At 36.0% G+C, this 26497-nt stretch overlaps 1 protein-coding gene across 5 annotated transcripts in view; it reads right to left on the bottom strand.

Moving 5' to 3' along the window:
• Positions 1–135: 135 nt before the first annotated feature.
• eda (ectodysplasin A) overlaps positions 136–26497 on the bottom strand; it is a 41434-nt gene continuing 15072 nt past the window's right edge. Inside the window, exons 2-8 of one of the 5 annotated variants that reach the window (XM_051895034.1) lie at positions 11317–11380; positions 5933–5968; positions 5589–5774; positions 5288–5322; positions 5066–5117; positions 2963–3087; positions 136–2799 (exon numbers count right to left, since the gene is read on the bottom strand). In XM_051895034.1, the coding sequence (XP_051750994.1) occupies positions 2539–2799; positions 2963–3087; positions 5066–5117; positions 5288–5322; positions 5589–5774; positions 5933–5968; positions 11317–11380 (759 nt within the window). In that variant the 3' untranslated portion in view covers positions 136–2538. Of the gene's footprint in view, positions 2800–2956; positions 3088–4560; positions 4965–5065; positions 5118–5287; positions 5323–5588; positions 5775–5932; positions 5969–11316; positions 11381–26497 lie in introns of those variants that run through there. The other 4 variants (XM_051895036.1, XM_051895033.1, XM_051895035.1 and 1 more) reach the window with 4 other exon arrangements.

The raw sequence follows: 26497 nt of genomic DNA, 5'->3' as shown, positions 1-26497 counted from the left end.
ATACCGATGATCATATGTGAATTATATAACTGAATTTTTTTTTTATTGACACTAGGGGGCACTGCACACCAAAACTGCAGCTCTAACTGGTTCACTCTTTCTCTGGGAACATAGAAAATTAAACCACTCTTTAAAAACAATCTCTCAAAAACAATTTAATAGGACATAAAAAATTACAAAAGAGCAAAATATCTTATGTACATATATACATTCCCTGTATAGTTTACAAATATACATTATCTTCAGTAAAACAGGACTACATACAGTATACAAATCATTTACCTACAAAGACACACTCGTTTCTAAAACACACACAAACACACCAGAAACAAAAACTAAAACAAGCTGTCGGTTGGACATGATGTTTAAGGGAAGAAAGAGAGAGATATAAACCAGTCTATCAGAATCACATTCAGACTCTCCTGTGTGTTTTTGGTTTGTTTTGTTTTTACATTTCCATGTGGAGACAGTGGGAACATGGAGAGGAAACCTGAGGGCAGATTACCAGCTCCCTTTAGAAAGTTCCAGATAATTCCCATGGTTCTTTTTATTCCAAGACCTTTGAACACAATAAAGCAGTTTGTTCTCACTGTGAGGATCTTGGATCTGATTCCTATTAACTAAACTACACTCGCATAATTCAGTCTTTCTCTACAACCCATTTAGATCCACGATCCTGAGCTGTCAGTCAGGCGCTGATTCATGACTTTATCAGTATGTGTTAGAGTCGAAAATAGGCTCAAATGTTCCGAATGGAACACTAGGTTACTGCTTACTCTATACTGCGCAGTATCTACTGAATACTGCTAACTATGCTTAAAAACAGTATATGTAAAAACAGATTATGAAAGTATGCCACATTGTACCTTGTCATGACGGCAAGTTATCATCTTAGATGTTATTTTTTAAAATCATATTTTGTACAATTTTATATTTGTCACATCAAATCACGAGGATACTGGTAGTATTTTGCATTGTGGGATACAGTATTCAGTAAGTTTGTGCGTATATACTCTACCGTTCAAAAGTTTGGGGTCAAATCAAAAGAAGTTGACTTGATCAGAAATACAGCACAATATGAAATATTGTTACAATTTAAAATAACGTGTTTCTATTCTTATATATTGTAAAATGTAATTTATTCCTGTGATGAAAGCTGATTTTTCAGCATCATTACTCCAGTCTTCAGTGTCACATGATCCTTCAGAAATCATTCTAATATCCAGATTTGCTGCTCACGGAAGATTTGTTCTTAGAAAATGTTAAACACAGTTGTCCTGATTGATATTTTTATTTAAACCCTGATACATTTTTATTCAAAATAATATGATAAATAGGAAGTTCAAAAGTACAGCTTTTATTTGAAATAGAAATCTTCTGCAACATTATAAATGTATGTCACTTTTGATCATTCGGGTGTCCTTGTGAATAGAACTGAATTTAAAAAATGTTTGATCCCAAACCTTTGAATGGTAGAATATATATATTAGTTATACTACATGCACATTATATACTGCAGCAAAAGTAAGAGTATTACAATAATAATCTATTCCAAACACAACCAAACTCTTCCAGTCAAACTCTCAGTGCTACATTTACTCTAGAGGAGCACGACTGCCCCCTACAGGAGGCATATGGTATTGTATCGCATATATTTAGAATGTTGATGAAGGAAACCATTATGAAGAATCATTAATTTTAGTGCCTGAACCACTGCCATCATATGCACACACTCAGTCTTTCCTACAGGTAATGTCAGCTAAAGAGCAAAGAACCATGCCAAAAAAATAAAACTGTCAGAACTTCATGACTTCATATTAAAAATGGGTATCTTGACTGTGTGTGTAAAAGATCAGAGATAACTGAACATAGATATTCTGTTTTATATACATTGCCAACATCAGTGCTTATTTAAAAAGAATAGTACACAGGTTCACTATTTATGAAGTGTTGAATGGAATGTCACGATTGAGTGGGTTGCTATTGGTGCATCAAACACATTAGAGTATCTCACTGAAATACTCCTTTTGCAGTTCCAGTCACTGCAATCACTGTCGGTGCACTTCCTCCCTGTGCTAACGCTGGATGGGCGGCGTGTGATTTAATCTACACACACACGGCAGCTGTGATGGCGCTGAGCTCATCCGCTCACACTGTTCATTCAGGAAGTTCCGGTCACAATGTTCATTCAGTGTCATCTCATTTGTAAATAGACAGTTTGATTATTTGTGGTGAATGTTGTGCTGCTAATGTTTGAGGACTAAAAGAGGGTGTTTCAGTGCTCAGAGAGAATTGGTTCTTTTTGTCAGTGTTGGTGATGCTACATAGTCACGTTTGTCTGACGCTTGACAGATATGCAGTTAAACCTGTTAGTTCATAAATTGCTGGCTGTAGATTGGGTATGTCAATGTGGCGGGGATAATGAGTCATACTGGCTCAGTTGAGTTCAGTGGGCGTGGTCTGTGAGCTCATTGGCTCATGCACATCTAAAGAGCATGATATGAGTGTCTGATCAGGTCGACCTGCGTACCGATGGCCTCAGGTGTGTCCAGCAGCCGGGGCGTCCCCTAGACGGATGCTGCCCAGGAAGGTGGTGTGGTTGCTCATGGAGATGGAGGTGTCCTCGTACACCATGCGGATGGAGATCCTCTGGCGCGCTCGCAACAAACACACACCCGCGGTGTAGCAGGTGTTAAACTTGCGCTGGCCGGTCTCGATGCTTCGCGTGCAGCGTAAGAATGGAGTCTTATCTACCATCACCTCATAACTTGCTATGTCCGTGAAATTCAGGTAGTATACCTGTTGCACACACACAGAAAGCAAATTGGGATAATGGTTATTGATTTCTAATCATGCTAATATTGTTAAAATAAATTGTTTTTTATTGTATTTGTATGAATGTATAGTGTATATGTTTGTGTATAAGCAGTAGAGTTAGTCCAGGGACTGTACTCACTTCTACCTGACTATATATAAAGTATGTTCCGTCAAGCAGGACTTCCAGCTCTCCAGAGCGCGAGTGCATTTTAAACACTCTCTGATGGATTGAGATCATTCTCCAATTCTTCAACACACCTTCTGACAAATCTCACAAACAGACACCAGTAAATACTCAATCATCTGTTATGACAGCAGCGACACATAATTAAGACACGTACACAGCAGGGCTCAACTCTAAGGAGTTTTTACACATTTCTACTTGCCTTGTCAACATTTTCACTGACCCTTACACCAAAAAATTATACAGTTCTCATTAATAAATAATAATATCATTAATAATTCTTTATTATTTTGAATAATTTATTTATAATTATTTTTCAATCTCTTTCTTACGATACAAACAGAAAATACAGGAATATGTACATAAAATGTAAAACAAATTCTGAACAAAACTGTTTCTTTAAGCAAAAATCAGTATTTAGTGTGACCTCCTAGACTTCTTCCATTTTCTCAAAAAAGAAACTTCAGATTTTGAAAGTTTTCTTGGTCTTCCAGTTCTTTTCCGTTCCATTTAGATTTAAGAGAGCCAGGTTCCTGCTATTGCTCAAGTGTAAGGGAGGTCACTAAGTACTTGCCACTTTAGCCTATAAAAGCTGTTTTTTTTCTGTTTTTTTTAATACTGCATACAAATTTACTGTATTTTCTGTTTATATATTATATATTCTGTTTCTATAATTAAAAAGACTGAGAAATAATTATATATGTCATTATATCATTGCTAAAACAACATCTAATGGTGACTTTTGCACAGTACTATATATATATATATATTTTTAATGTTTTAAAAAAAAGTTTCGTCTGCTCACCAAGGCTGCATTTATTTAATTAAAAATACAGTAAAAACAGTAATATTGTGATATATTATTACAATTTATTGAAATATTATTATAATTATTACAAATTTTCTATTTGAATATATTTTACAAAGTAATTTATTCCTGTAATATCAAAGCTGAATTTTCAGCATCATTATTCCAGCCTTCAGTGTCACATGATCCTTCAGAAATCATTCTAATGTGCCGATTTGCTACTCAAGAAACATTTCTTATTATTATCAGTGTGGAAAACAGTTGTGTACTTTTTTTTTTAAGGATTCCTTGATGAATAGAAAGTTCAAAAGAACAGCATTTATCTGAAATACAAAGCTTTTGTAACATTATACACTACTGTTCAAAAGTTTGGGGTCAGTAAGAATTTTTTGAAAAGAAATAAAAGAAATTAATACTTTTATTCAGCAAGGATGCATTAAATTGATCAAAAGTGACAGTAAAGACATTTATGTTACAAAAGATTATATTTCAAATAAACGCTGTTCTTTTGAACTTTCTATTCATCAAAGAATCCTAAAAAAAAAAATATTGTACGCAAATATTTTGTACAATTGTACACAATAAATGTATCTTGAGTAGCAAATCAGCATATTAGAACAATGTCTGAAGGATCATGTGGCACTGAAGACTGGAGTAATGATGCTGAAAATTCAGCTTTACCAACACAAGAATAAATTACATTTTAAAATATATTCAAATAGAAAATTACTTTAAATTGTAATAATATTTCTCAATATTACTGTTTTTACTGTACTTTATTTTTAATTAAATAAATGCAGCCTTGAGCAGACAAAACTTCTTTTAAAAACATTAAAAATCTTTTGAACAGTATATATATATATATATATATATATATATATATATATATATTACAATTTAAAATAACTTTTCTTATATAAACATTTCTTGTTATCAAGGCTGAAAACTGGTTGTGCTGCTTAATATTTTTGTGGAAACTGATACATTTTTTTTTCTGGATAATATAATGAATAGAAAGTTAAAAAACAGCATTTACTTTAAATTTCTTTCAACAACAACAACAACAACAATGAAATAATAAACAGTAGTGAATTGTTTTCTCCCATCAAATGTTGGCCCAGTTGGCCATCTTTACAGCTGAACCCTTTGCACCGCCTTTAACAAATGAAAGTCATGCCAACACACAATATCAATAAGCATTTTCAAGCATATGCATGTAGCTGTGTGTACGTAAGGGATCATTATTTAACTCTTACCTTCTTTCACTTGAATAGTGGTTTCCTGACCTTGAAGATGCACCACAGCTGGCTACAGAAACATCACAAACATTCACAAATTTAAAAGCACATTTTATATACAGTCATTACACATACTCATTATCATGTTCAAACTGTGTCTGATCTACACATCCAAACATCCTCTTTTTTACTGAGAGAAAGTAGCATGGAGAGATGAGCAGTGCAAGAGATCGCACATACCTGTGTCTCTCTGTGCTTGGCTTTATCGGCGCCACCTATTGACGCACAGGGGAAAAGAAATGAGTTGCTTTTGGATAAAAAGCATCTACTAAATGACAAATAATTTTACAATACTCTAAGTTTGAATCGTGTAATCATAATATGCTAAACATTCTTGAATTAACTGTAATTGTGGGAACTGCTTATATCAATGTCTTGCACTATGATCTGTTCACACCAAGAAGGATCGCTCTTGATGTGAATAGTACTTTAAACTAGCAGCTTGCTGCGACTGCTTGTAGAGGCAAGTGTGTGTGTTAACCTGAAGGTCCCTGTGGTCCAGGTGGACCTTGTGGTCCAGGTGGCCCTGCAGGTCCAGGAGGGCCAGGTGGGCCAGATGGACCCATTGCATTACTGCCTGGGATCCCCGGGATCCCCGGAATTCCAGGAGGACCTTGTGGACCAGGTGGGCCTGGAGGTCCAGGAGCGCCAGGGGGCCCTTTCTTGCCTACAGAGATAGAAAGAGAGAGAGAGAGGTCAATATCAGTCTGACATAAACTGAAACAGTAAAGCACTCAGGAAAAAAAAAAAAAAACTGATGAGAAACAAAACAAACCACCTCAAAACTGCCACTTAATTTTCAAATAACAGTGAAAATGAAATTACCTTTTTTCCGCTCTCCTTTCTTTTTTCCGTTAGTTTCTGGAAAAGGGATAAGAGATAATCAGTTGAAAATGTATCATTTTACATTCACAATCACAATTGCAACAAAATGTTCCTCCTGAACGTCTGCTTCAGATTTCAGAAAAGATGATTTATTCAAAGAGACTGTTTATTTGCTTCAAAGTAGCTAAACTGATGATGACACTCACATGACCACAGAAAAACAAACCCCAGTGTAATTTGTAGGACATTTGCTTCTGCTGGTGCCTACAAATAACACACACAAACATCTAGCATTTCAGTACTAAAATATGCATTGGCCTGTTCTCTCTCTGTGTGTTTGGCCACATATAAGTATGTATATGCATGTACTACATTTTTTGTTTAATACATTTTCTCTCTGAACAACAATCTATAATACAACTGAAGCCACGTATGTAGAGACAACAGTCAAACCATATCCTGCAAGTGTGTTTGTGTGTGCATGTGAGAATCGAGCACATCCGTAATAAACAAGTCTGACAAAATCCACTGTTTTATAGTTTAAAGTTTTGCCTACACACACACACACACACACACACACACACACACACACACACACACACACACACTGACTCTCAGGAGACAGATCTGTGTTCCTAAGGCCTGAGGTCACTCTTGTGTTTGTGTTGGCTAGTATTCGGGGGTCTTTTTTTCGCAATAAAACTACTTCAACTCATTTGTAAATGACTGCTGCTTTCATTGTGTTGTCTGGTGGGCTTCGCACGCGATATCTCTTTTTCTCAAAACACAGAATATCAAAAGTGAAGAGAAACAACTTGCTGCCTTTAATCTTTTCCTGTAATCGTTTTTTCTCATTATATGAAAAACAACAGAAGGGGAGGGGGAGCTCAAGTTGGAAGAAAGACCAACATGCACATATATAAAATCAGACATGCACAACAAAAACCAAACATGACATGCATAATAAGCATGCAAAGAACTTGACCTGCCTTCAGTACCGCTTTGCAGAAGTTCCTGTGTTCTTTTTAAAACAATCTGGAGTGAACTCAGCAAATAGTTATTTCATGCGCAAACCCTGCATCCTATTCACATACCACCCGCAATTCAGTTGAACCAGCCGCAATTGCCAGGTGCAATTAACACAACACTTTTAATGGCCATGGAAAGCAGATGGTTAAAACGGTTAAGAAGAAGTTTTTGTACATTTCTAGTAATCATGGAAGCGCAAACTATAGTCAGGTTGATTATGCATGTTTCTGTGCTAACAACACAGTGACACCATGGCCCATAAACTGTCAGGTGCTTGACAGGTGCCATAATATGCCAACCATATTATTTTATTACTTAAGTGTATTAGAGTTGCCAGGTTTTCAAAGCTTAAGATAAAAAAAACATGCAACATTTTTAGTGAATTTCGCCCTCACAAATAATCTAGCTTTCTGCGTATGTTTTTACAAAACCTTTGTTATTATCTACACAATTCTTACTAGTTCTCAAAAAATCTCTTCATCAGAAAATGTTTAAATTAAAAGACTACCAGATGTGATGTTTGTTTGACAGATTGAATGAACTCCCTTTGGTGGTGACGGTGAGCTTCAGAGAAGCATCAGGAAAATGGACCATTTTGTAGTTGCAACTTTTGACTCTAATTTTACACATGAATATAGATGCAGCTAAGATAATCTTTTAGGATTTTAATCCGTAGTAAGTGCTTTTAACTGTTGAAAAATAAATCCAAAAAAATAAAAATTGGTCTGCATGTGTGCGCGCATGTTTGCACGTTCGTCCAAAGAATTTTAAGGGAGGGTTACTTGACAGTGGGTATGTCTGTGTTTGTTTTAAATGGGCGAAGAAGAAAAAAAACGAGTGTTAAAAGTCTTTAATGAATGGAACAAATTAGCATCAAAGACAGACAATATTGGAACCATATTTCACACCAAACATGCAGCTGCACACACAAACACACCAAACACCAGCTGTACATTCACAAAGTGCATGTTTATGAGGCCACAAAGTGAGTGAGTTTGTGTATGTCCATGTGCAAGTGCTTTGACCCATGAATCTGAGAAGTAGGAAGAAAACATTGTGACTTTTGATCACAAGAATGGATTAGAAATGGCTTCCTTTAATAAATAATCACGCATGTAGACACAGACGCTTCCACACAGTTTGACACTAGATGGAGTAGCTCTTTAATACTCGCCTACCAGTCTGATGGTTTGATTTTCATACTAAAATCGAATCAATTCAAATTTGTTGTCAACATTTCATGGAAATTTAGTTGAACAGAATTACAACTAAGCCATAAAAATCAACTACAACATGAGCTATGTGTGCGCACGTGGTTCAAAATGAGCTCACGGCGATGAGTGAGGTCTATAGTTTCAAACACACACACTGAGCTGTATGCAATACCCTGCAATATGTCTACATAACAGTATGTTAGAGATTTATTAACATCCATACACTGCTGTCAAATATACAGAGATTTACAGCTCAGCATATTACAGACATTGTTTCCTGAGTCCATCTGCGGCACACTTGAGTGTGCCATTCTACTAGTGTGTGTAAGAGAATTTAATGTACAATTCAGTGTTAATTTAGTTGACCAATAAGTCATAGCTGTCATCAACGGCATTTTTAAAAACCAGTTTGAGATGACAAAAACTATAACAACAATCTATTGACCTTTTCGTCAAATGAATACGAATGAGATGAAAATGTTAGGGAGGGACGATTGGGGAAGAGATTCAATCACAATTAAACTCTTTGCGTGGTAGGGAGGTTAGATGTGCACTTTTGAATGATAATGCACCCGGAGGGTTAATGGCATACACTTGCTGCACGTTTACATTCGATGTCAAGGAAAACAATAACATTTGGAAACTGTGTGGAGCGACAATCTCTGGGAAAACAAAGAAATTTAAAATACAATACAATAAGGGCTCTTTCACGTCTTATCGCGCTTGAAAGGACAAAAAAAAAAAAAAAAAAAAAAATCAAACTGAGTATTCATTTGATCAGTCGGTTATGTCTTAAGTGAACGTAAACAGATGGGAGAAAATCGGATGTGTATCTTTGGATCCGTGCATTAGTTCTTAAAGTTACAGAAGCATAAACCTGCTGCTGTCTGAGGCCACATCCACACAAAGCCAGAGCTTTCCCTATCCGATCCTCGTCTCAAGAAATATCTGCGTACACACGAAACGCTGAAACCGACTCAAAACGATGTAGTATAAATGCCAGATCAGTATGTGGCACTGTAATTCTGCCACAGAGATACTCAAAAAACGGAGAATAAGACTTGGAGAATGTGCATAAACCTTGCGCGCTGTATAGAAACTTTAGTAAAGCTTAGAAATAAAGCTTTATTTTAGTAAAGCTAATAGGCTTGGTAGCTTCTGCGGCACGAACGCAAGCATACAGTCCGCTATTGTTGTTGTTGCTGTTATGTGATGTAGCGGTGTCTGACTAGGGTCGAGGCGTGGGGTGATGACATCATTTCACAAAATATACGGATTGGCTGTACATGCGAAAACGCAAGGGTGTCGTTTTCAGATTTATCCACCCTGGGACCCGGTTTAAAAAAAAAAAAAAAAAAAAAAAAAAGCGGTCTCAGGCTCCCAAAACGCCAGATCCGTCTGGACGAAACGCCAATACAATACAAATTTTTGCGTATACATCTAAACGCGTCTCTGTGTGGACGGGCATCCTTAAATGTCAATTCAAACAACAAAAGAAAAAGAGAAAAATTACTCACTGCTCTTGCCTGAGCATTTTGGTAGCTTTAATAAGAAATAATATTTATTTGTTCTTATATTTGTTTCTTATTTACAGACTAGGTTTTAGTCAACTAAAATCTTATATTTAGAAAAAACTAAAACTAAAACAATTCAGATGACTAAAATATGACTAAAACTAAATGGCATTTTAGTCAAAAGACCACGACTAAAACTAAATCAGAATTTGCTGTTAAAATTAACACTGGTACAGTTTAGTGCACAAGACTCCCACAAACACATACAGAACAATAATCTGAAATATACTGGGCCTAATTCGCTAATAAATTGTATGAAATTTTACTTACAGTATGTAAATGTGTTTACATAACGCACTCTTAAGATGTGCAACAAAAGTAAAGCCAATTTTTGTTATTCTCAATAACAGTTGAAACACAATAATTGCCTTTTGTGTTTATATTGATAACTTGCCAAGATGGGCATTTTGACCAAAAAATTGCATTTGACTGTTCACACGCGGTCACATTACCAAAGGTAATATAGCACAACTGTCTAGTGCTGAAATGGAGCAGTTCATGACAGTTTATGGGGGTAAAACAATACCAACTCCTCTCAGACTTCTTTTTTGTAATAGGACAATTACAGTAAGTGTTGTCTGCTGACCTCTGCCCCACACACACACACACACAAAAAAAAAAAAAAAAAAAAAATTATATAAAAGCCCATATTTTCATTTGTAGGCTGTGATCTCAAAAAAAAAAAAGGTTAGATTTCAGCAAAAAGCGTCATTAGTTTTGACATGTTTGACCAAAATAAAGCTCTTTTAAAATTGATGAAAGCTGAATATAACAAGTGGACCAAAGAAAGATTTGTTTTATTATTTAAAATATTATTATTCATGTCATTCTACCAATGTGAAATATAAAGCCATAAGGCTATCATATAATTTTTTGTATAATTCCTTCCTGATCCACATTCATTTTGTTAACATTAAACCGCATTATATCATATACTGAATATATATTGTATAAATCATCGGTAACCCTGCTCTCCAGACATCTGCTTTAGCAGTGGTTGCGATGGCATTTGTGTGTGGTATGCGTGCATGTTATCTGTGTTGTGTCGGTATTTGATTTGGCACATGACACACACAGGTGCAAAAGCTGAAACAGTAGAACTCCCGATCAGAGCCAGTCACTGCACAGCCATAATCAAAGCCAAAACCACCTGCCAATCAAACCGCTGCCAACTGGAGCCAATCACTGCTGTGGAAAAAGGAGTAGGTAACCAAAGCTGGAGTCGGCAAATGAGAAAGAGACAGAGGTGCAATATCGGTTTGTTAGAAGCTACTAGAATGGAAAAAGGAGAGGGATTTCACGTATAAACTACTGGTGCGCGCAGCATAGCCCAATAATGAGTAAGATGGAAGGAATGAACAAGGGGGAAAGAGAGCGAGTGAGAGGTAGCATGATCAAATGAAGGAAATGCATCTCGTTCTGAACTCTAAACCACATCAAAGAGAAATTCTGGCAATCTCACAGGCTTTATACTCACATACACACGTATACACATACATACACACACACTTAATATAAGCTCTAAATTTCATGAATACCATCACACACAAAAGAGGGTTTTTTTTACCTGAACGTTTGGTACGATGAATGACTCTCTCCAGCCCTCTTGTGTGTTCATCCCTCCATCTGCTCTGTGAAGATGAAGGAATACGTTTTTTTTTTTTAAATACAGTGCAGAAGAATAAAATTAATTCATGGAGCCTTTTCAAAGCATTTTACATTTTAACTCCAGCTTGAGTTTGAGCCAAGACATGATCACTGAAACTAATCCACTTCTTCATAAAATAAATGTCACCATGTAAACTGTAACTATACACACACACACACACACACACACCTCTGCTGAAAGACAACACATAATGAACAATGTGTGTGTGTGTGTGTGTGTTGAGAAACCCTGTGGATTTACAGCAGTAAGACATTCCATTTGGATGATCTATCACACAAACAGAATCACATAAACGTAATGAATTATTTAGAAAGGAAATACTTTTCTTATCATTATCTCACATATGACCAGAGTAATAGCGCTGCATGCCTACAGCACACACACACACATGCACGCACACACACACGTACACAGAAAGAAAAAGAGATTTTTACTGAATTGATGAGGTTATTGTGCTCTGAAGAGTAAAAACTTTCTGTTCCTTTGTTTCCTTCTTCATTCTTTCCTTCCTTTGTTAATTTCTTTTTCATTTCCCCATCCTTTCATCTTTTTATTCATATTTTCTTTTTCTGTTCTTTTCCCTTCCTTCTTTCCTTCCATTCCTTGTCATTTCTTCCTTCCATTTTCTGTATTTCCTTTCCTTTCCTCTATTTTTCTTTTGTCCTTCAGTCTTTCAATTTCCTTCTTCTAATTTCCATTCTTTCCTTGTTAGGTTTCCATGATTTTTATACTGTACAAACTGTATATTCTGTCCCTTAACCCTACCCTAAACCGAACCATCACAGAAAACTTTCTGCATTTAAAAACAACAACAACAAAAAAAAAACACAACAACAATTTAGTATGATTTAAAAGCTGTTTTCCTCATGGGGACCAAAAAGAATGTCAAGCACAAGAATTTTGGATATTGCCATACCTGACACCTGAACCACACACACACACACACACACACACACACACACACACAATCATAGATCTTATATTCAGGGATAACTATCAGGTCAGGATACTTCAGGACAGTCTGGAGTTCCCATGTATGCTTATAATGAAAGGATGAGAGAAGAGAAACTCTGGGTCAGATGCAGTAGCACATATCTGTGTCTGTGTCAGTACGACAGAGAACATAACCCTGCTGTGCTTCACAGTAGAGTCACGTTACAAAACCTAGACTGCCATTGTCATCTTCATTGCAGGATTGTTGAAGGGAAAGGAGTCTGAATTCACACACACAGACTCATAGAGCAGGGTTAGCAGGGTCATGCAGCTGTGTATGGGTAAAATTCATGTTATTTATGTGATTAGAGAAGCCACTAAATCACAGAGTTCAGCCCCAGAGTGCATTGGTGTCATGTGTATTCACGTATCCATCTAAAACACTGAAGTGCGAGCAAGAACATGAGTATGTGTGTGTTTTTACCAGTAAGATGACACTTTTAGATCTGTAAACACCTTGCTGTGTTTTTTAATCCACTGTGTGTTTGAAATCAGACACTGTAGGCCTGTCTTCCTGCCAGAGGATGTTCCAGCCTTTGGACATGATGTTCTGGCTCAGAGTCTCTATGTGTGTGTGTGAGAGAGAGAGCATTGAAAACATTTCTCCAAGATTACAATGATCTGCTTATTTACAATTATGATCAGCAACAAAAGAAGGTGAGTACGCAGGTTTAATTACATGTACTTTAGGGACCAAACGGACCTTAGAAGTTAGCCAAATCTGACAAAAACCTGCCTTTGGGGACATTCAATTCACCATCCTAACTAAAAGGGATTTAAATAATGTGTTTCTAATATTAAATATGCTAAATGTTTTCTTTTAGACGTATGGTTTGGGTTAGTATGCAGTAATTATAATTAGTTTTAAATATAAACAATAGAAGTCTATGGTATGTCCTCATTTAGCAAGACGTGTGTGTGTGAGAAACAGATCTGTGCAGTCTAGACCTTGTAACTTGACTCTAGTGTGAGACATCTCATCTGTCTCTTTTACAACAACACACACACACACACACACACACACACACACACACACACACACACACACACACACACACACACACACTAAAGGAACCATTGTACCCTTTTTCAACTGTGCACAAAATTTCTTTCTCTCTTTAAGGTCATTACTAACTTTGTCTAACTGCATTATCACAAGAGATGCACAGTGGGATTATTTATAAGGTAACGTTTTACACTTTTTTTTTGTAAAAATCAATTTTTTTTAGATTAGTTAATGTATAAGTTATCATGAACTAAAAATGAACAATCTATTTATAGCACTAAAAACTTCAAACATTGGTCGGCAATAAGATTTTTTTTTTTTTTTTAAGGAATTAATACTTTTATTCAGCAAGGATGATCAAAATTTGATCAAACATTACAGTAAAGACATTTATATTACAAAAGATTGCAAATACATGCCGTTCTTTTAAACCTTAAATCTATTATATAATCCATACACATTCAAAACATGCATCACAGCTTCCACAAAAATATTAAGCAGCACAGCCGTTTTCATCAATGATAATAAGAAATGTTTCCTGAGCACCAAATCAGCAAATTAGAAAGATTTCTGAAGGATCATGTGACACTGAAGACTGGAGTAATGATGCTGAAAATACAGCTTTGCCATCACAAGAATAAACTGCATTTTAAAATATGTTACAACAGAAAACATTTAATTTTAAATTGTTTAAATTGTAATAACATAAAAATATAAATCTTACCAACTCCAATCTTTTAAGTGGTAGGGTACCAAATGCATTAACTAATAAAAATGAATTAAACCTTATTGAAAAGTGTTGCCAAAACACACTAGAGGACACAAGTTATAGCGAGCGAGAGAGACAGATTTGTCTTTTCGACCACCCACAACCTGATTGGTCAAATGCTCCATCAAGCTAAAATTGCTTCCCTCAAACGTGTGTCCGCATGTGTGTACATTTCTTCATGCTTGTAAAACATGAGATTGTGAACAGATAAACGCTGCTGCATGATAAATACGTGCATGTGATTAGTTTGTCAGTTGTCACCGAGGACAGATACACTCACACCCTCATACTTACACAGTGTAGACTCACACATACACATGTGTTGCTCTGAAACAATATTTATAGTAAGGGTACACGCTGTAAGAGGCCTAATTTATTCTGTTTGAATTGTATGACATTGCGTGTTGAAGAAGTTGTGTATGTGTGTGGTCTGAGCTAACAGTAGCATCTATTCCACTCATACTTATTTTGACAGTTTCCATTCTTTCCGCTGACAGCAGGAGAAAAACGACCTTTTTAATCAGACTGACCACACAGACATACTCGCAACACAAACACAGCACATTACAAGAAAGCATGTGTGTATCACATTAATACACTGCACTTTATTTACATTTTTCTTGTTTTTCTGAAACATTAGGGGTCATTTTTTTCTCAAAACTTTCCCTCTACGCAAACAGTTTTAACCTGCTCTTGACCTGTTCTGACAGAAGAAGAAAAAAAATCTCACATTTAAACACTTCTCACAATGTAATGTGACTTTTTATTGTGTTATTTGTGTCAAACCAGAGTTCATTTCCACCCTTCTTCTTAACCCACAGTGATAAGTGACCAGCAGGGGCAATTAACTAGGTCCAAAATGCTATACATTTGTGTCATCACTGTGACTACCATTGCTACAGAAAATACTAAATATTAGATTTGATTCTGATTCAGAAGCCCACAATTTGATTCCAATTTATCTGGGCATATTTTGGATATATTGTCAATTTTGCTTACATATGAAAGCAATCCTCTCTCATCTAATGCTGTAAATTATTCAGGGACCCTTCTAATTTGGTACATTACAAAATACTATTAACATTTATTTAAAAATATTAATCAACACAATCAAAACTGCCCTGTAGATATCAACTGAAGTAAACTTTAAATTGCAAATAATTTCTTAACTTAACTTATTATAGGTGTAAAATGATTACAAAATTGTAAACTCATGAACACTTCAGTTATAAACCCTCAACTTTAAGAATATGAAATCTCATATGAAAAGTCATTTTGAACAATTAATTAAAGAAATTGGTTCATAAGAGTCTAAAAATTGTTTTTTTTTTGCTTTTTACCTTTCGTAAATGAATTATCATGTGTTGTGCAGGTTCAGCTGTCTTCGCTGTTTCTGGCAAATCTAGCGCTGTGCTGACGAGATGATACGGGTAAAAAAATGAAACCGCACATCTCTATTGCCAGATTTATGCTGCTTGTATTGCCATAAACTGTGATTCAGACTTGACTTTTTTTTTTTTTTTTTTAACAGTTTCTGTCAGTCTTTGTAGGACTTGATTAGTTTCAGGGTGGTTTGCAAAAATTTTGACTTGTATACGAACACTTTTTGTGAATGCAAATCCCTCTATGTTAATTTTTTTCACTTTCACATAATTCCAAAATATATGTGGTTATTACAGGTTATTACATAAAGTCTGTGAGTGGTTCACTGATGCACACTTGATTTTAGCTTGAAATCTATGACAAAATAAGTGCGTTGACAAGCTTTTTGCGTTGACAAGTCATTAAATGATAAATGTGACTATATCAACAGGCAATATCGTTGATGAAAAAGACTAAAATGTTCCTTTTTTTTTAAGCCAAAATCTCTTCATTTTTTTTGGGAAAAAAAAAAAAAAAAAAAAAAGAGGAGACAAAATATTACAGTGCGGTACAAGCCTCTACTACGAGCATTCATGTATGCGGATGCCAGATGTCAAGAGCTTAAATCCCCCAATCAGAGCCTTTCTGGTAAAAGGATGCATTTTCTTCTCTGTGTTTTACTCATGCTCTCTTTATACTGCAAAAATGCCGCCATAGATAATCTGAAAAAAAAAAAAAAACTCCCCCACCAAAACACAGACAAACAAGCTGGAGTTTAGTGATCTCTATTTGAGAGATTCTGCTTAAATTAAATGGTCATTCAGGCAGTCTGTGTTCTGTCACAAGTCACTTGTGCTGTTTGCTGCAACTAAATCTGTGATCAAAGCTTGTGATGAACTGTAAAAAATCCAAACATGGATCTCGACTGTATTGTTTGCGATTGTGGTTGCTAAATAAATGCACTTACCAACCTCTGTATAATACAGTTATACAAACTGTATACAAACTGTACAATACAAAGTCTTTTTTGCTGTTGTTTTAATAGAAAAACATCAAATGTAATTTGGAATTTTTGGAATGGTTTTAATTTAGAATGGTTTTAAAATAGACGTTTCTTGTTTTACCAGTTTTCATAATACAGACAGGGTGTTTATTATGATATAATAAATCTACACTAGATGAGGTAAAATAAACCATGCGTATCAGTTGACTCTCTTGATTTGTGCTTACTGGCGAAAGTGCAAAAATAAAATAAAAACAATCATTGCGGTTATAATTTTGAGCAAAATAATCATTATTATAATTTAACCATTACGCAGCATGACGAAAATGTGTTTTCACTTTTCTCACTGACTAAAAAACTAGACTAAAATGCCCAGACAACTTGACTTCTACGATAATATCGTAATTGTTGTTTTAACAATGTACAATCTGACATTATCGAGTATGTCCCTCATTTGGCAAAAACCAAACAAAAACATGCCCAGAGAGTGCATACACTGCGTGATATAGCCTTTTTGGTTTAGGATAGACTACTGCGTCTATTAAAATCCATAAAAAATGCCCCTGTACGTTCCCCCCCACCCCCCAAATATCAGCATGATTGCAAATGCGATATTGATTTTATACAACAGTTTAAAAAAAACAATTAAGTTTTTACATTTTAGAGCTGTGACATCATTATAAATAAAAAGGGAACAAAAACGTTTGTGTTGTTTACATTTTTTGCACTTGCACGCCGATTGCCAACAAAACACAGACATCTGATGGAGTTTTACTCACCACCCGTGATCTGCAAATCCAGCGCTGAACTGGGACTTTACAAAGCATCACCGAAATCCCGGGAACAAACAAACATGCATGCACAACTCCGTTGCTGCCCCGGAAAAACAAACTTCATCCACTGTTCTCTTAACGCTGGGTTCTTTGGGAAGCTGAAAAAGGTAATCTTTCCCTCACAACCAAAAACACACTCCTTTGTTGACAGGAGCTGCGTCTCATTTCAGAGGCTGCGTCCTCCGGAGGTTGCATTTGAAGCCTGCATACGTCATCAAGGATGTCATTGTTATTCATTGATATTCATTGTGAGGTGTAAAATACTGTAATTTCTTTCTTACTTTGCAATCTAACAGTTATTTTTCTTAAATGAGACTGCCTCAATGAATATGTATGCAGCCTTCAAAAGGTGCAGCCCCTGAATTGGGACACAGACATTGTTGAAAAATCTTTAACAGTGTAAATAAGTCAGAATGCATGAAATAGCATTTCACCCCCCCTTTAATGTCTCAATGTTTCGCTCATTAACAGTGACCGCCAAATAGCAGTTTTAGTTTCATATTTAAAGTATCTTTTCAATTTTAAAATCATGCTTAAAAACATCAAAACATTATTTATGCATTTGTAACTATAGGTTAAATGCATTTATGTCACCTCTGAGCTGCATTAAACAGTCTTGTGTAAATACATCTAAATGCCACTTCAGATGCAGCTTCTGTGTTTCCTCTGCATTGCCAAGATGGATTTTGTTGATACTGATTTCATCTGATTGGTAACAGCCCTATAGATGTCTTATTATTCTAATTTAATTTATTGATTAAATGTAATAATTTGATATAATAAATGATGCATAGGCTACATTTAATTAGGTATGGAAAAATGCCATTATAAAGGTAAAAATGCAGATAAAAGGTAAAAATCACTTTAAACTTATTGGAAAATTTAATTTCTGTCACTGCTGCGAACTAACCACCACACAAAATATGAAGAATAACAAAAACCTTAGGAGTCAGCTGTCCATGGCAGTCCCAAACATGCCAATGTACCAGCACAATAACACACTCAGCAAAATATCGTCTGATCATCCTTATCGACAGAATCCCAGGAAATCGAGATATTATTTTTTGTCAATATCACACACCCCTAACTTGAATAAACAAAAATAGGACAAGGTTCACCAAATATGATAAAAAAAAAAAATAAATAAATAAAACTAAGCACAGGACTGAGACTAAGACTAAATTTAAAAAATAGCTGACAAAATTAGTTTTTAGCAGTACGAGTTTGTTTTTGCAAATCATGTCAATTATCACTTCAGTGGTGAAACCCTCAAAGATCGAATGGTCAAACCCCCACAAGATACCAGATGTACAATAAACGACATTAAAATATTTCAATAAACCATCCACATATTGTTGATTGCCCATTAACATAAATTAAACACTGATGGGCAGAGATCTGTTGACAGAATTGCGTGATAAATCCAGAATGTTCTAGAAGAAGAAGGGAAAAAAATGTCAGGATGGATTAACATGTTTGATAGTTTGACATTATGACCCAATCACAGAGCAAGACAGCACTCGCTTTGAGCAGATGTTCTCATTGTTGAGAATGACCGCAGTCCTCCTGGACCAATGAAGCTCACTTGACATCATAGGTTCTCCTACTGAGAGATGCAATCCTCTAGAGACGCACACACTCAAGTGCGTATATGAAATGTGTATTAAAGTGTGATGCTGAATCAATTAACTTGCATATGAAGACGTTTCGTTGACATGGGCAGAAGAGACATATGCCTAGATTAAACTGGAGAATCTGACAGACTGCAGTGGTAGCTTAGTGGTTAAGGATCTGGGCCTCTAGCTGAAAGTTTGGAAGATGTATTCCAGGAAATGGAAAGCTTCTGAGATCACAGCCAGCTCTATCACCATTACAATATTGTGAGAGGCAGTTAATCCTACGTTGCTCTAGGGAGACCATCTCACGACCGGTCAATCATAAATCACACGTCATTACCATCATTAGACAATCATTTGGAGCTATTTAAGCCAAGAGTTTAATAATAAAAATCACATATCCCCTTTTCAGAGGAGCACAAAAGCTTCCAGCACTTTTAGCTTCCAGCACATGACATTTAAAATGTACAAACAACAGACCAAGCACCGTAGCCGTCTGAAAGCATGTTGGGTGAATTCAAGTAGTAAATCAGGCAGGAATCCCAAAAAGTGGCCCAATTTATCAGAATTAACCTGAAACACTACATGTAATTTTCAAAAGTAAAAGAGGATTATAAAAGAGGTGGGGGGGGCTGATACAACTATTATCGTTGACACACAATAATAACAAACATTGTTACATCTAGAGTGTTCACATGATGTTATGGCTCATTTACGTGAAAGAAATAGCTTTAAACAAGTTCAATGACGTTCTAAAAGGGTTTAAAAGAAAGGGCTCTAGTAGAGTTTGAGCAAAGCATGTCAAGGTTGTCGAACAGTTTGTGTCAGGTTGCGAATGAGAGACCTTCACAACAGTTAATGATGTCACTCCCTCAGTGGAGGGATCTTTTTACCGTGGCAATCTGATTACAGCTCTGCTTGCTTTGGCTAAAGAGCACATCAGAAATCAAATGTTCTCTGGCAAGAGTTATATTTTCTCAAACACACACACACAAAGTGTGTTTCCGAGCACACAATACTGACTGGCAGGTCAGAGCGGTGTTTGACCTGATAGGAATGTGGACTTGAGTTTGGTACAGGATGACTTTTCAAGTAAAGCACACACGTTCATCGTTCATTGTGAGTATGTCATTCTCAATATGCTAACAATGGTTACAATGGCTTATTACAACGATTACAACAATGGTTAAAATGGCTGGCAGTTTTATAAAACACACACATAAAGGAAAAGTGCCAGACCTTATGTGACAGTGGTCTCAACATGTTCTCACCTCATAAGCGGTGAGTTTCTCCAGTTAGAGGCCAGTGTGACACACACAGCATGGACAGCTGGATGTGGCTTTTTACTCATACAGCTGGAGCCCATCTGGGACCAACACTGGAAAAGATGTGCGTACACACTCACAAACACAGACACAAAAGATGCAAAGAGTGATAAACTCTAACTGGCCTCTTCATCAATAGGCCCTTTTCTTCTCCTCTCCTGTTATATCCTCATATCACCTTATCTTCCTTCAGGAGGAATGCTTTTATTATTATTATTATGATGAAGATAAAATAACCAGATAGTCTATTAATATGATTTTATTCATAGGTTTTAAATCCAAACTATGAGCTAACCTTCGGAGAAATCTGGATAGAAGTACAAAAATGGAAACACAAGAAAACCTTCTGATGACCTACTTGCTCTTCGGTCTGCAGATTTCAGTGTTGAAGCTGATCAAAGCATGTGTTCCTGCTTTGATACTGCTGTTAGTGTTGGATTCATTTCCCTCTGTCTTTTCATCTATTATTGCTCTATTTCATGTTACATCCCACGGGAGAAAAAAGCATTATATCATCATTCCATCATGCAAATAATAAAATAAAATATAAAAAAACATTAATCTCCAATGCAAGATGATCACTATAAATGTGTCATGGACATGGCGATGATAGCTTGACACAAATGAAAAGTTGGCAAGACGCTAAGAGATCACAGAATACAGAATGTTGACTGATTTTTAAAAAAAAGTTACAATGCATTAAACAAAAAATATGCTCAAAATATAAATTCTGCTGATTTTAGGGTGAAATATATTTTAAGGCTGGGCATCAATACAAATTTCCGGATTCAATTTGTTTTCACAAGCTCTCGATTCAATTATATTTCAATTCCAAAGTAGAGAAGGATTCGTCAGACTAATTGAAACAGTATCTCCTAAGTTTGTGAGTCATTCATAAAGAGTCATTTGTTCATAAATCAGACTTCACTTGTGGCGCTGTATGCTTTTGTAGACTCAAAATAATCAGTTCATAAGAGTCATTTGTTTGTGAATCGAATGACAGATTTTTGCGTTGTTGATTACTACGCATGGCTCGCAATTGCAAGGCCAACTTAAAAGAAAGATGCATTTTCTTGACATTATTTTTTGTGGCACATGCCCCATTTATCAGGCAAATCAGGCAAAATATGACTGCTTTTGTCATGAGCGGTGAGGGAAATACTGGCATAGATTTACCAATAAAAAACTGATCTTGAAAGTGGATCTCCAGAGGAAATCCTGTAGCTTCACTCTCCTTACACGCACAGGTCAGTCGACACTCACCAATGAACTTAAAAGCAAGTTGTAAACTTAACATCCTAAACATTAAACAACACACCTACGTAACCAAAACAATTCTTGATATGAACAGTATGCTCACATTCACACTTGCCTGGGCAGAAGATCAGTCTCCAGTTTCCTTTCTGACAAAAAAAACAAAAAAAAAACCACCAAATAAATTAAACAAAAGCTATGAAAACACACAACCCCAATTAGAGCTTTGTTCAGCAGGAGCAAATGATTCAACTGTTATGACTCAGAGGATAGATGCAAGAGGGAGAGAGATAAAGAGACAGAAAGAGACTGGAAGATGTAAAGAGCTGTTTTGAAGATGTAGTCAACAAACTGACATAGCTGCCGATTCTGAAAAACACCCATCTTGCTCAAATTCACACACACAAGCATGAGAAGACGGATGCTTTGGGTTCCACTGATATTGTTGGAAATAAATATACATTTACTCACATTACACACTCTCACAGAGCATTCTCGTACAGTACAGCGAAACAAACCACACAAAATATTTGTTACTGGGCTGCATATTTGTGGCCAACCAAATATCAGAGTTCATAACACAGTAACAAAGGAATGAGAGGAATAGCCATTATGCCCTCTATTACAGTAAACAGACCAATATCCAATTTGAAGAAATCTGTTCTTCTAAAAAAATACCACTCAGCAGACATTTGTGGTTCTGCAAATACTGTTACAAAGTAAAATAGAGCTGACTGAAAACTAATGGCTTGGTCCTTATTATACAACCCATATCCAGAAACTGTAATTCTGCACAGTTAACGTCACAAAAATGAACTGAAATAATAGCCCTGCCACCATTTTCGATGGTAGCCTGCACCAAAATCACTCCATTGGATGAGCCAGAAGTTGACACATAAAAAACAATTTCAAATAAAGCGTAGCGAAAAAACGTGATTAATGCATTCCATATTTATGCAAAACAAAACACAGATGTGTGTCAATAGCCTATTGGTTCCAGTGTATCAGACACACTCTCTCATTCATATTATATTGCATATCACTTGCAGTCTGATTGTTTGGGCACAAAAGCCCTGCACAAAAATAAAAATTTTGTTATTGTTTACATGCCCTCACATGTCAGTTATTTTGCTTTTTTCCATAGGTGATTGCCCTGTCATTTGACCTAGTTTTCCTGTGTTGTATTGATTATTCATTCTGCTCACCTGTTGTCCAATTAATTATCCTATCCTATTCGTTTCTTTTTTGCTTTAGTATTTATAGCCCTGTGCTTCCTGAGTTCCTTTGTCCTGTCTATGTTAATGTTGAGGTGTGTGTGACCCATTTTCCAGCGTGTTCCTGAGTGAGGTCTATATTAAAGACTGTTTCCTTTGTCTTCGTGAGCTTTATACTACAACCACCCAAATTTGTATTCTTCATTATATTTTTAACCTGTGGTGTGGAGTGAGAAAAACCTCCAGTTTAATCTAAAGACTAATTCACACTGCACCAACAGACACTGACCAAAGGCAACAAACACTTTGTCGGATCAGGGTGTTACCCCGTCTGAGTCTGTTGGTGTTGTCTGGAATGTCTGAGAAGTGATGCACTGTAATCTGACTGTCACCATTGGTTGGTGTCTGTTAGAGCCGTGTGAATTGGCCTCAAGAAAATATTACATATACCAAAGACTTCTTTGTCCTTTTGGAGACCAAGATTGTATTATCTTATCTGTAGGGCTGCTAGATTATGACAAAAATTATAATCACGATTATTTTTGGTCAATACTGAAATCACGATTATTTAACATAATTATTGGTGGGTGATTTGATCAAAGTTGATATGAGTAATTTTAAATATCAGTGAAATTTCACAATTATAAATACTTCAGCAAAAACTAATACTAGGTTAGCAAATGTAAGAAAAAGTCCTTAAAACAAATACATAAAACAAGTAATCAGTCAGCAATACAATAAGAACAAAGAAACAACAATTACAAACAAAAGCGAAAAATAAGTACAACAGAACGAAAATACAAATATTTTCAGGAAGATGTACTAACAGTGGTATTCAGATAAGTAATAGCCTACAACAAAAAGTTTAACAAATGTAAAAAATGTAAGTTTATCAAATGTAAAATAACACTGCATAGTCTTACTGTACACATTAAATATAGATTAATCCTTATTAAAGCTACTTAAGTTATTCAGTCAAGATCAGTGAGTGATTTTCCTTTGTCATTAATGAAAGACTGCAGCAGGTTTATTAGGCTGCTGTCACTTTAAGAGTTAATGCACAGATCCAATATACGGTTACACAGGCATTTTCTTTCTCAACTGTGTGTGTTTACTTAAGACATAACCCACTGTGTTCATGTGAAGACTCAGAGCGTGTGCATAGAAATCCCCCTAGGGAACAGTGTCTCTTTTGCGGCTTAATGCGCTTTTAATAACGCTGTTTAATATCAAACACGTCCTGCAGTTTAGCAACAGTAGACTGCATTTTACAACACTAAATTGTTTGTCTGATTTGGATGTTTGGGCTTTTAGGAAGGAACGAAAGCACACCGCTGTGAAGTAGAGGCCGACCGATATATCGGGCCGATATTTGTCTTTTTTTAATATATCGGCATCGGCCGATATCCGTGTTTAGTAGCGCTGATTTAAAGCCAGGCACGTCCGCGGGCAGCCCGGTGTTATTGGTGCGGTGGAATGTGCTGCTGCCGCATGTGATTTGAAACTTTTGGAAGATTCAACAACAGTACTGGGAGATAAAGGTAGCCTAAGGCTTAAATTCTGATATTTCAAAGTCCTATGGCCATATATTTACTATATATTACTAGTAAACTATGAAGTGTTGTTTCACTTAGTGAAAGAAACAACGGATAGCATAGAACCGTCGGGAACTGGCATAATGCTACAGCTGGTTGAAGGTTCGCTTACTTGTAGTTAACTTTAAGGATTGTAGTCCAAAACTACCAGCAGCTTGCTTGCTAACATATTAGCCATACATAACATATTAGTTATAAGTTCTGTTTTATTTTTCCTGTATCGGAGTCGGAGAATTTCACTCTGTGCTTGGGGTGGAGAAGGCGGCAGCTCTCACAAACACTGCAGCGTGATTGAGGGCTACGTTACTCCGACAAATATTGGCAATATTAAGAGGATTTGGCATTTCCAATTAATGTAAGCCTGTTACATTCTTCTAATCTATTATTATTACTATTAGGTAAGCTACTTTTATTATTAAATTAATATTATGATAAATTTGCCCCGCAATAATTTTACAGCGCATCACCGCATAACTGACGTGCTGTGAGGATAATAAAAGATTAGGCTATCAGCTCCTCTTTGAAAATGTTTTAAACATTTTTTAGGTCAATTATACAATGAATTAGACCTATAATTAAAATTATTAACAGTCTATAATATTTCCTAACACTGCAGTCATAAATGAAAATTAAGAGCAGCTTTAGGCTACTTCAAGCACCAACTTAAAAAAAAAAAAACACGAAATACTGTTCTTCTCATTTGTTTCACTATATGTACGGGCAACAAGAGAAATAATGGAATAAATTAAGACAGTTATATACCGTTATCAGCATATTATGTTGAAATTCGTCTCTGAGAGAAAATGCTCCGTTAATGCAGCGTCAGGCAGCTCCGTCACTTTTATTTTCACTTTGAATACTGACCGAGGTTAAGCTTTTACTGGCATAACTTCTTGCTTCTTGTGTGATATCCATTGGCTCCTCTTCTTGGTTGAACCCCCGCGGATTTGTGTTACGCCACTGCACAGAAGTGTATGACATTTGTTCGGAAGCATGGTTTGATGCAGACAATAGCCGGGTTTCCATCCAACTTTGCATTAATGAAAATTCAGCTCAAGAATATGCGCATCTGCGTGTGTTTCCATCAACTGTGTAATGCGAAATGGACATCAGCCTAATAAAATGATGTGTTCCGACCAATGACTAATATATATATATATATATATATATATATATATATATTGTCGCACAGTTATTATCCTCATTAAACCTGTCTAACGTTAACCGTCAAGAATGTCAGAAATCACTAAGAGTTTAGCACTGTCCTTGCATACAAGGCTGTGCAACATGACAAAGTTTTTAATTGATTTTTATTTATAAAGTTGTATTTTATTTAAATGTATATTTAAGTTTACATTTATGTTCCAACAAACTTGAAAAATTCAGCTTGATAAATGATAAATTTTTATGTAAATCAAGTCAATAAATGATGTTAAGTTTAGAAATGTTGTGCATCCACTTGTTATTAGTGTGACATTTTAGCATGCAAATGAAATCTTCTGGAATCTTTTTGACAAAACGCACTGTAGAAGCAGTCATCCCTGCTCCTGCTTCTATATACAGATCTCGTAATGGAATCCTCTGAGACCTCCGCTAAACTTGAGCAACCTCTAAAAACTGTTACACCCTCCCATGAATATTGCCAAATGAGAGCAGAATGTGCTCCAGAGGTTGCAATCAGATCAGGCCATGACATTTGACAAGATTTTTGGATTCACAATGAAGCGTCCCAGTGAGGTTTATGTGTGAACACTTTAAAACATCAGATCATGAGCGATCCCAGAGTGAAGACAGAATCTAAATGTGAATCTAGAAATGTGACAAGGTCAACTAGCAGCCTTACGCAATACGCACATTCTCAAATTGGGTTAGTTCATCCAATGTTGCTGAATAAATCAAATCAAATTTGTCCTTCTCAGCATTGGCACATTAGTTTTATATCTAGAGATGGCAAGTGATCAACGTTTCGACAAAACCACAAATGAGTGTGTGTGTAGTCATAAGCCCATTTTGTTCTGTAACTTTGTCTCATCCCTGCACAGTCAGGCTATTTCTGCTTGTCATCACTGTAGCTAAGCGACAACTGTTCCAGTGAGCATAAGTGTGTGC

Source organism: Ctenopharyngodon idella, chromosome 5, assembly GCF_019924925.1.
Source record: "Ctenopharyngodon idella isolate HZGC_01 chromosome 5, HZGC01, whole genome shotgun sequence".
In the NCBI taxonomy this organism is placed as follows: Eukaryota; Metazoa; Chordata; class Actinopteri; order Cypriniformes; family Xenocyprididae; genus Ctenopharyngodon; species Ctenopharyngodon idella.
The sequence above is the reverse complement of the archived record's forward strand: the minus strand, read 5'-3'. Positions and strand labels throughout refer to the sequence as shown.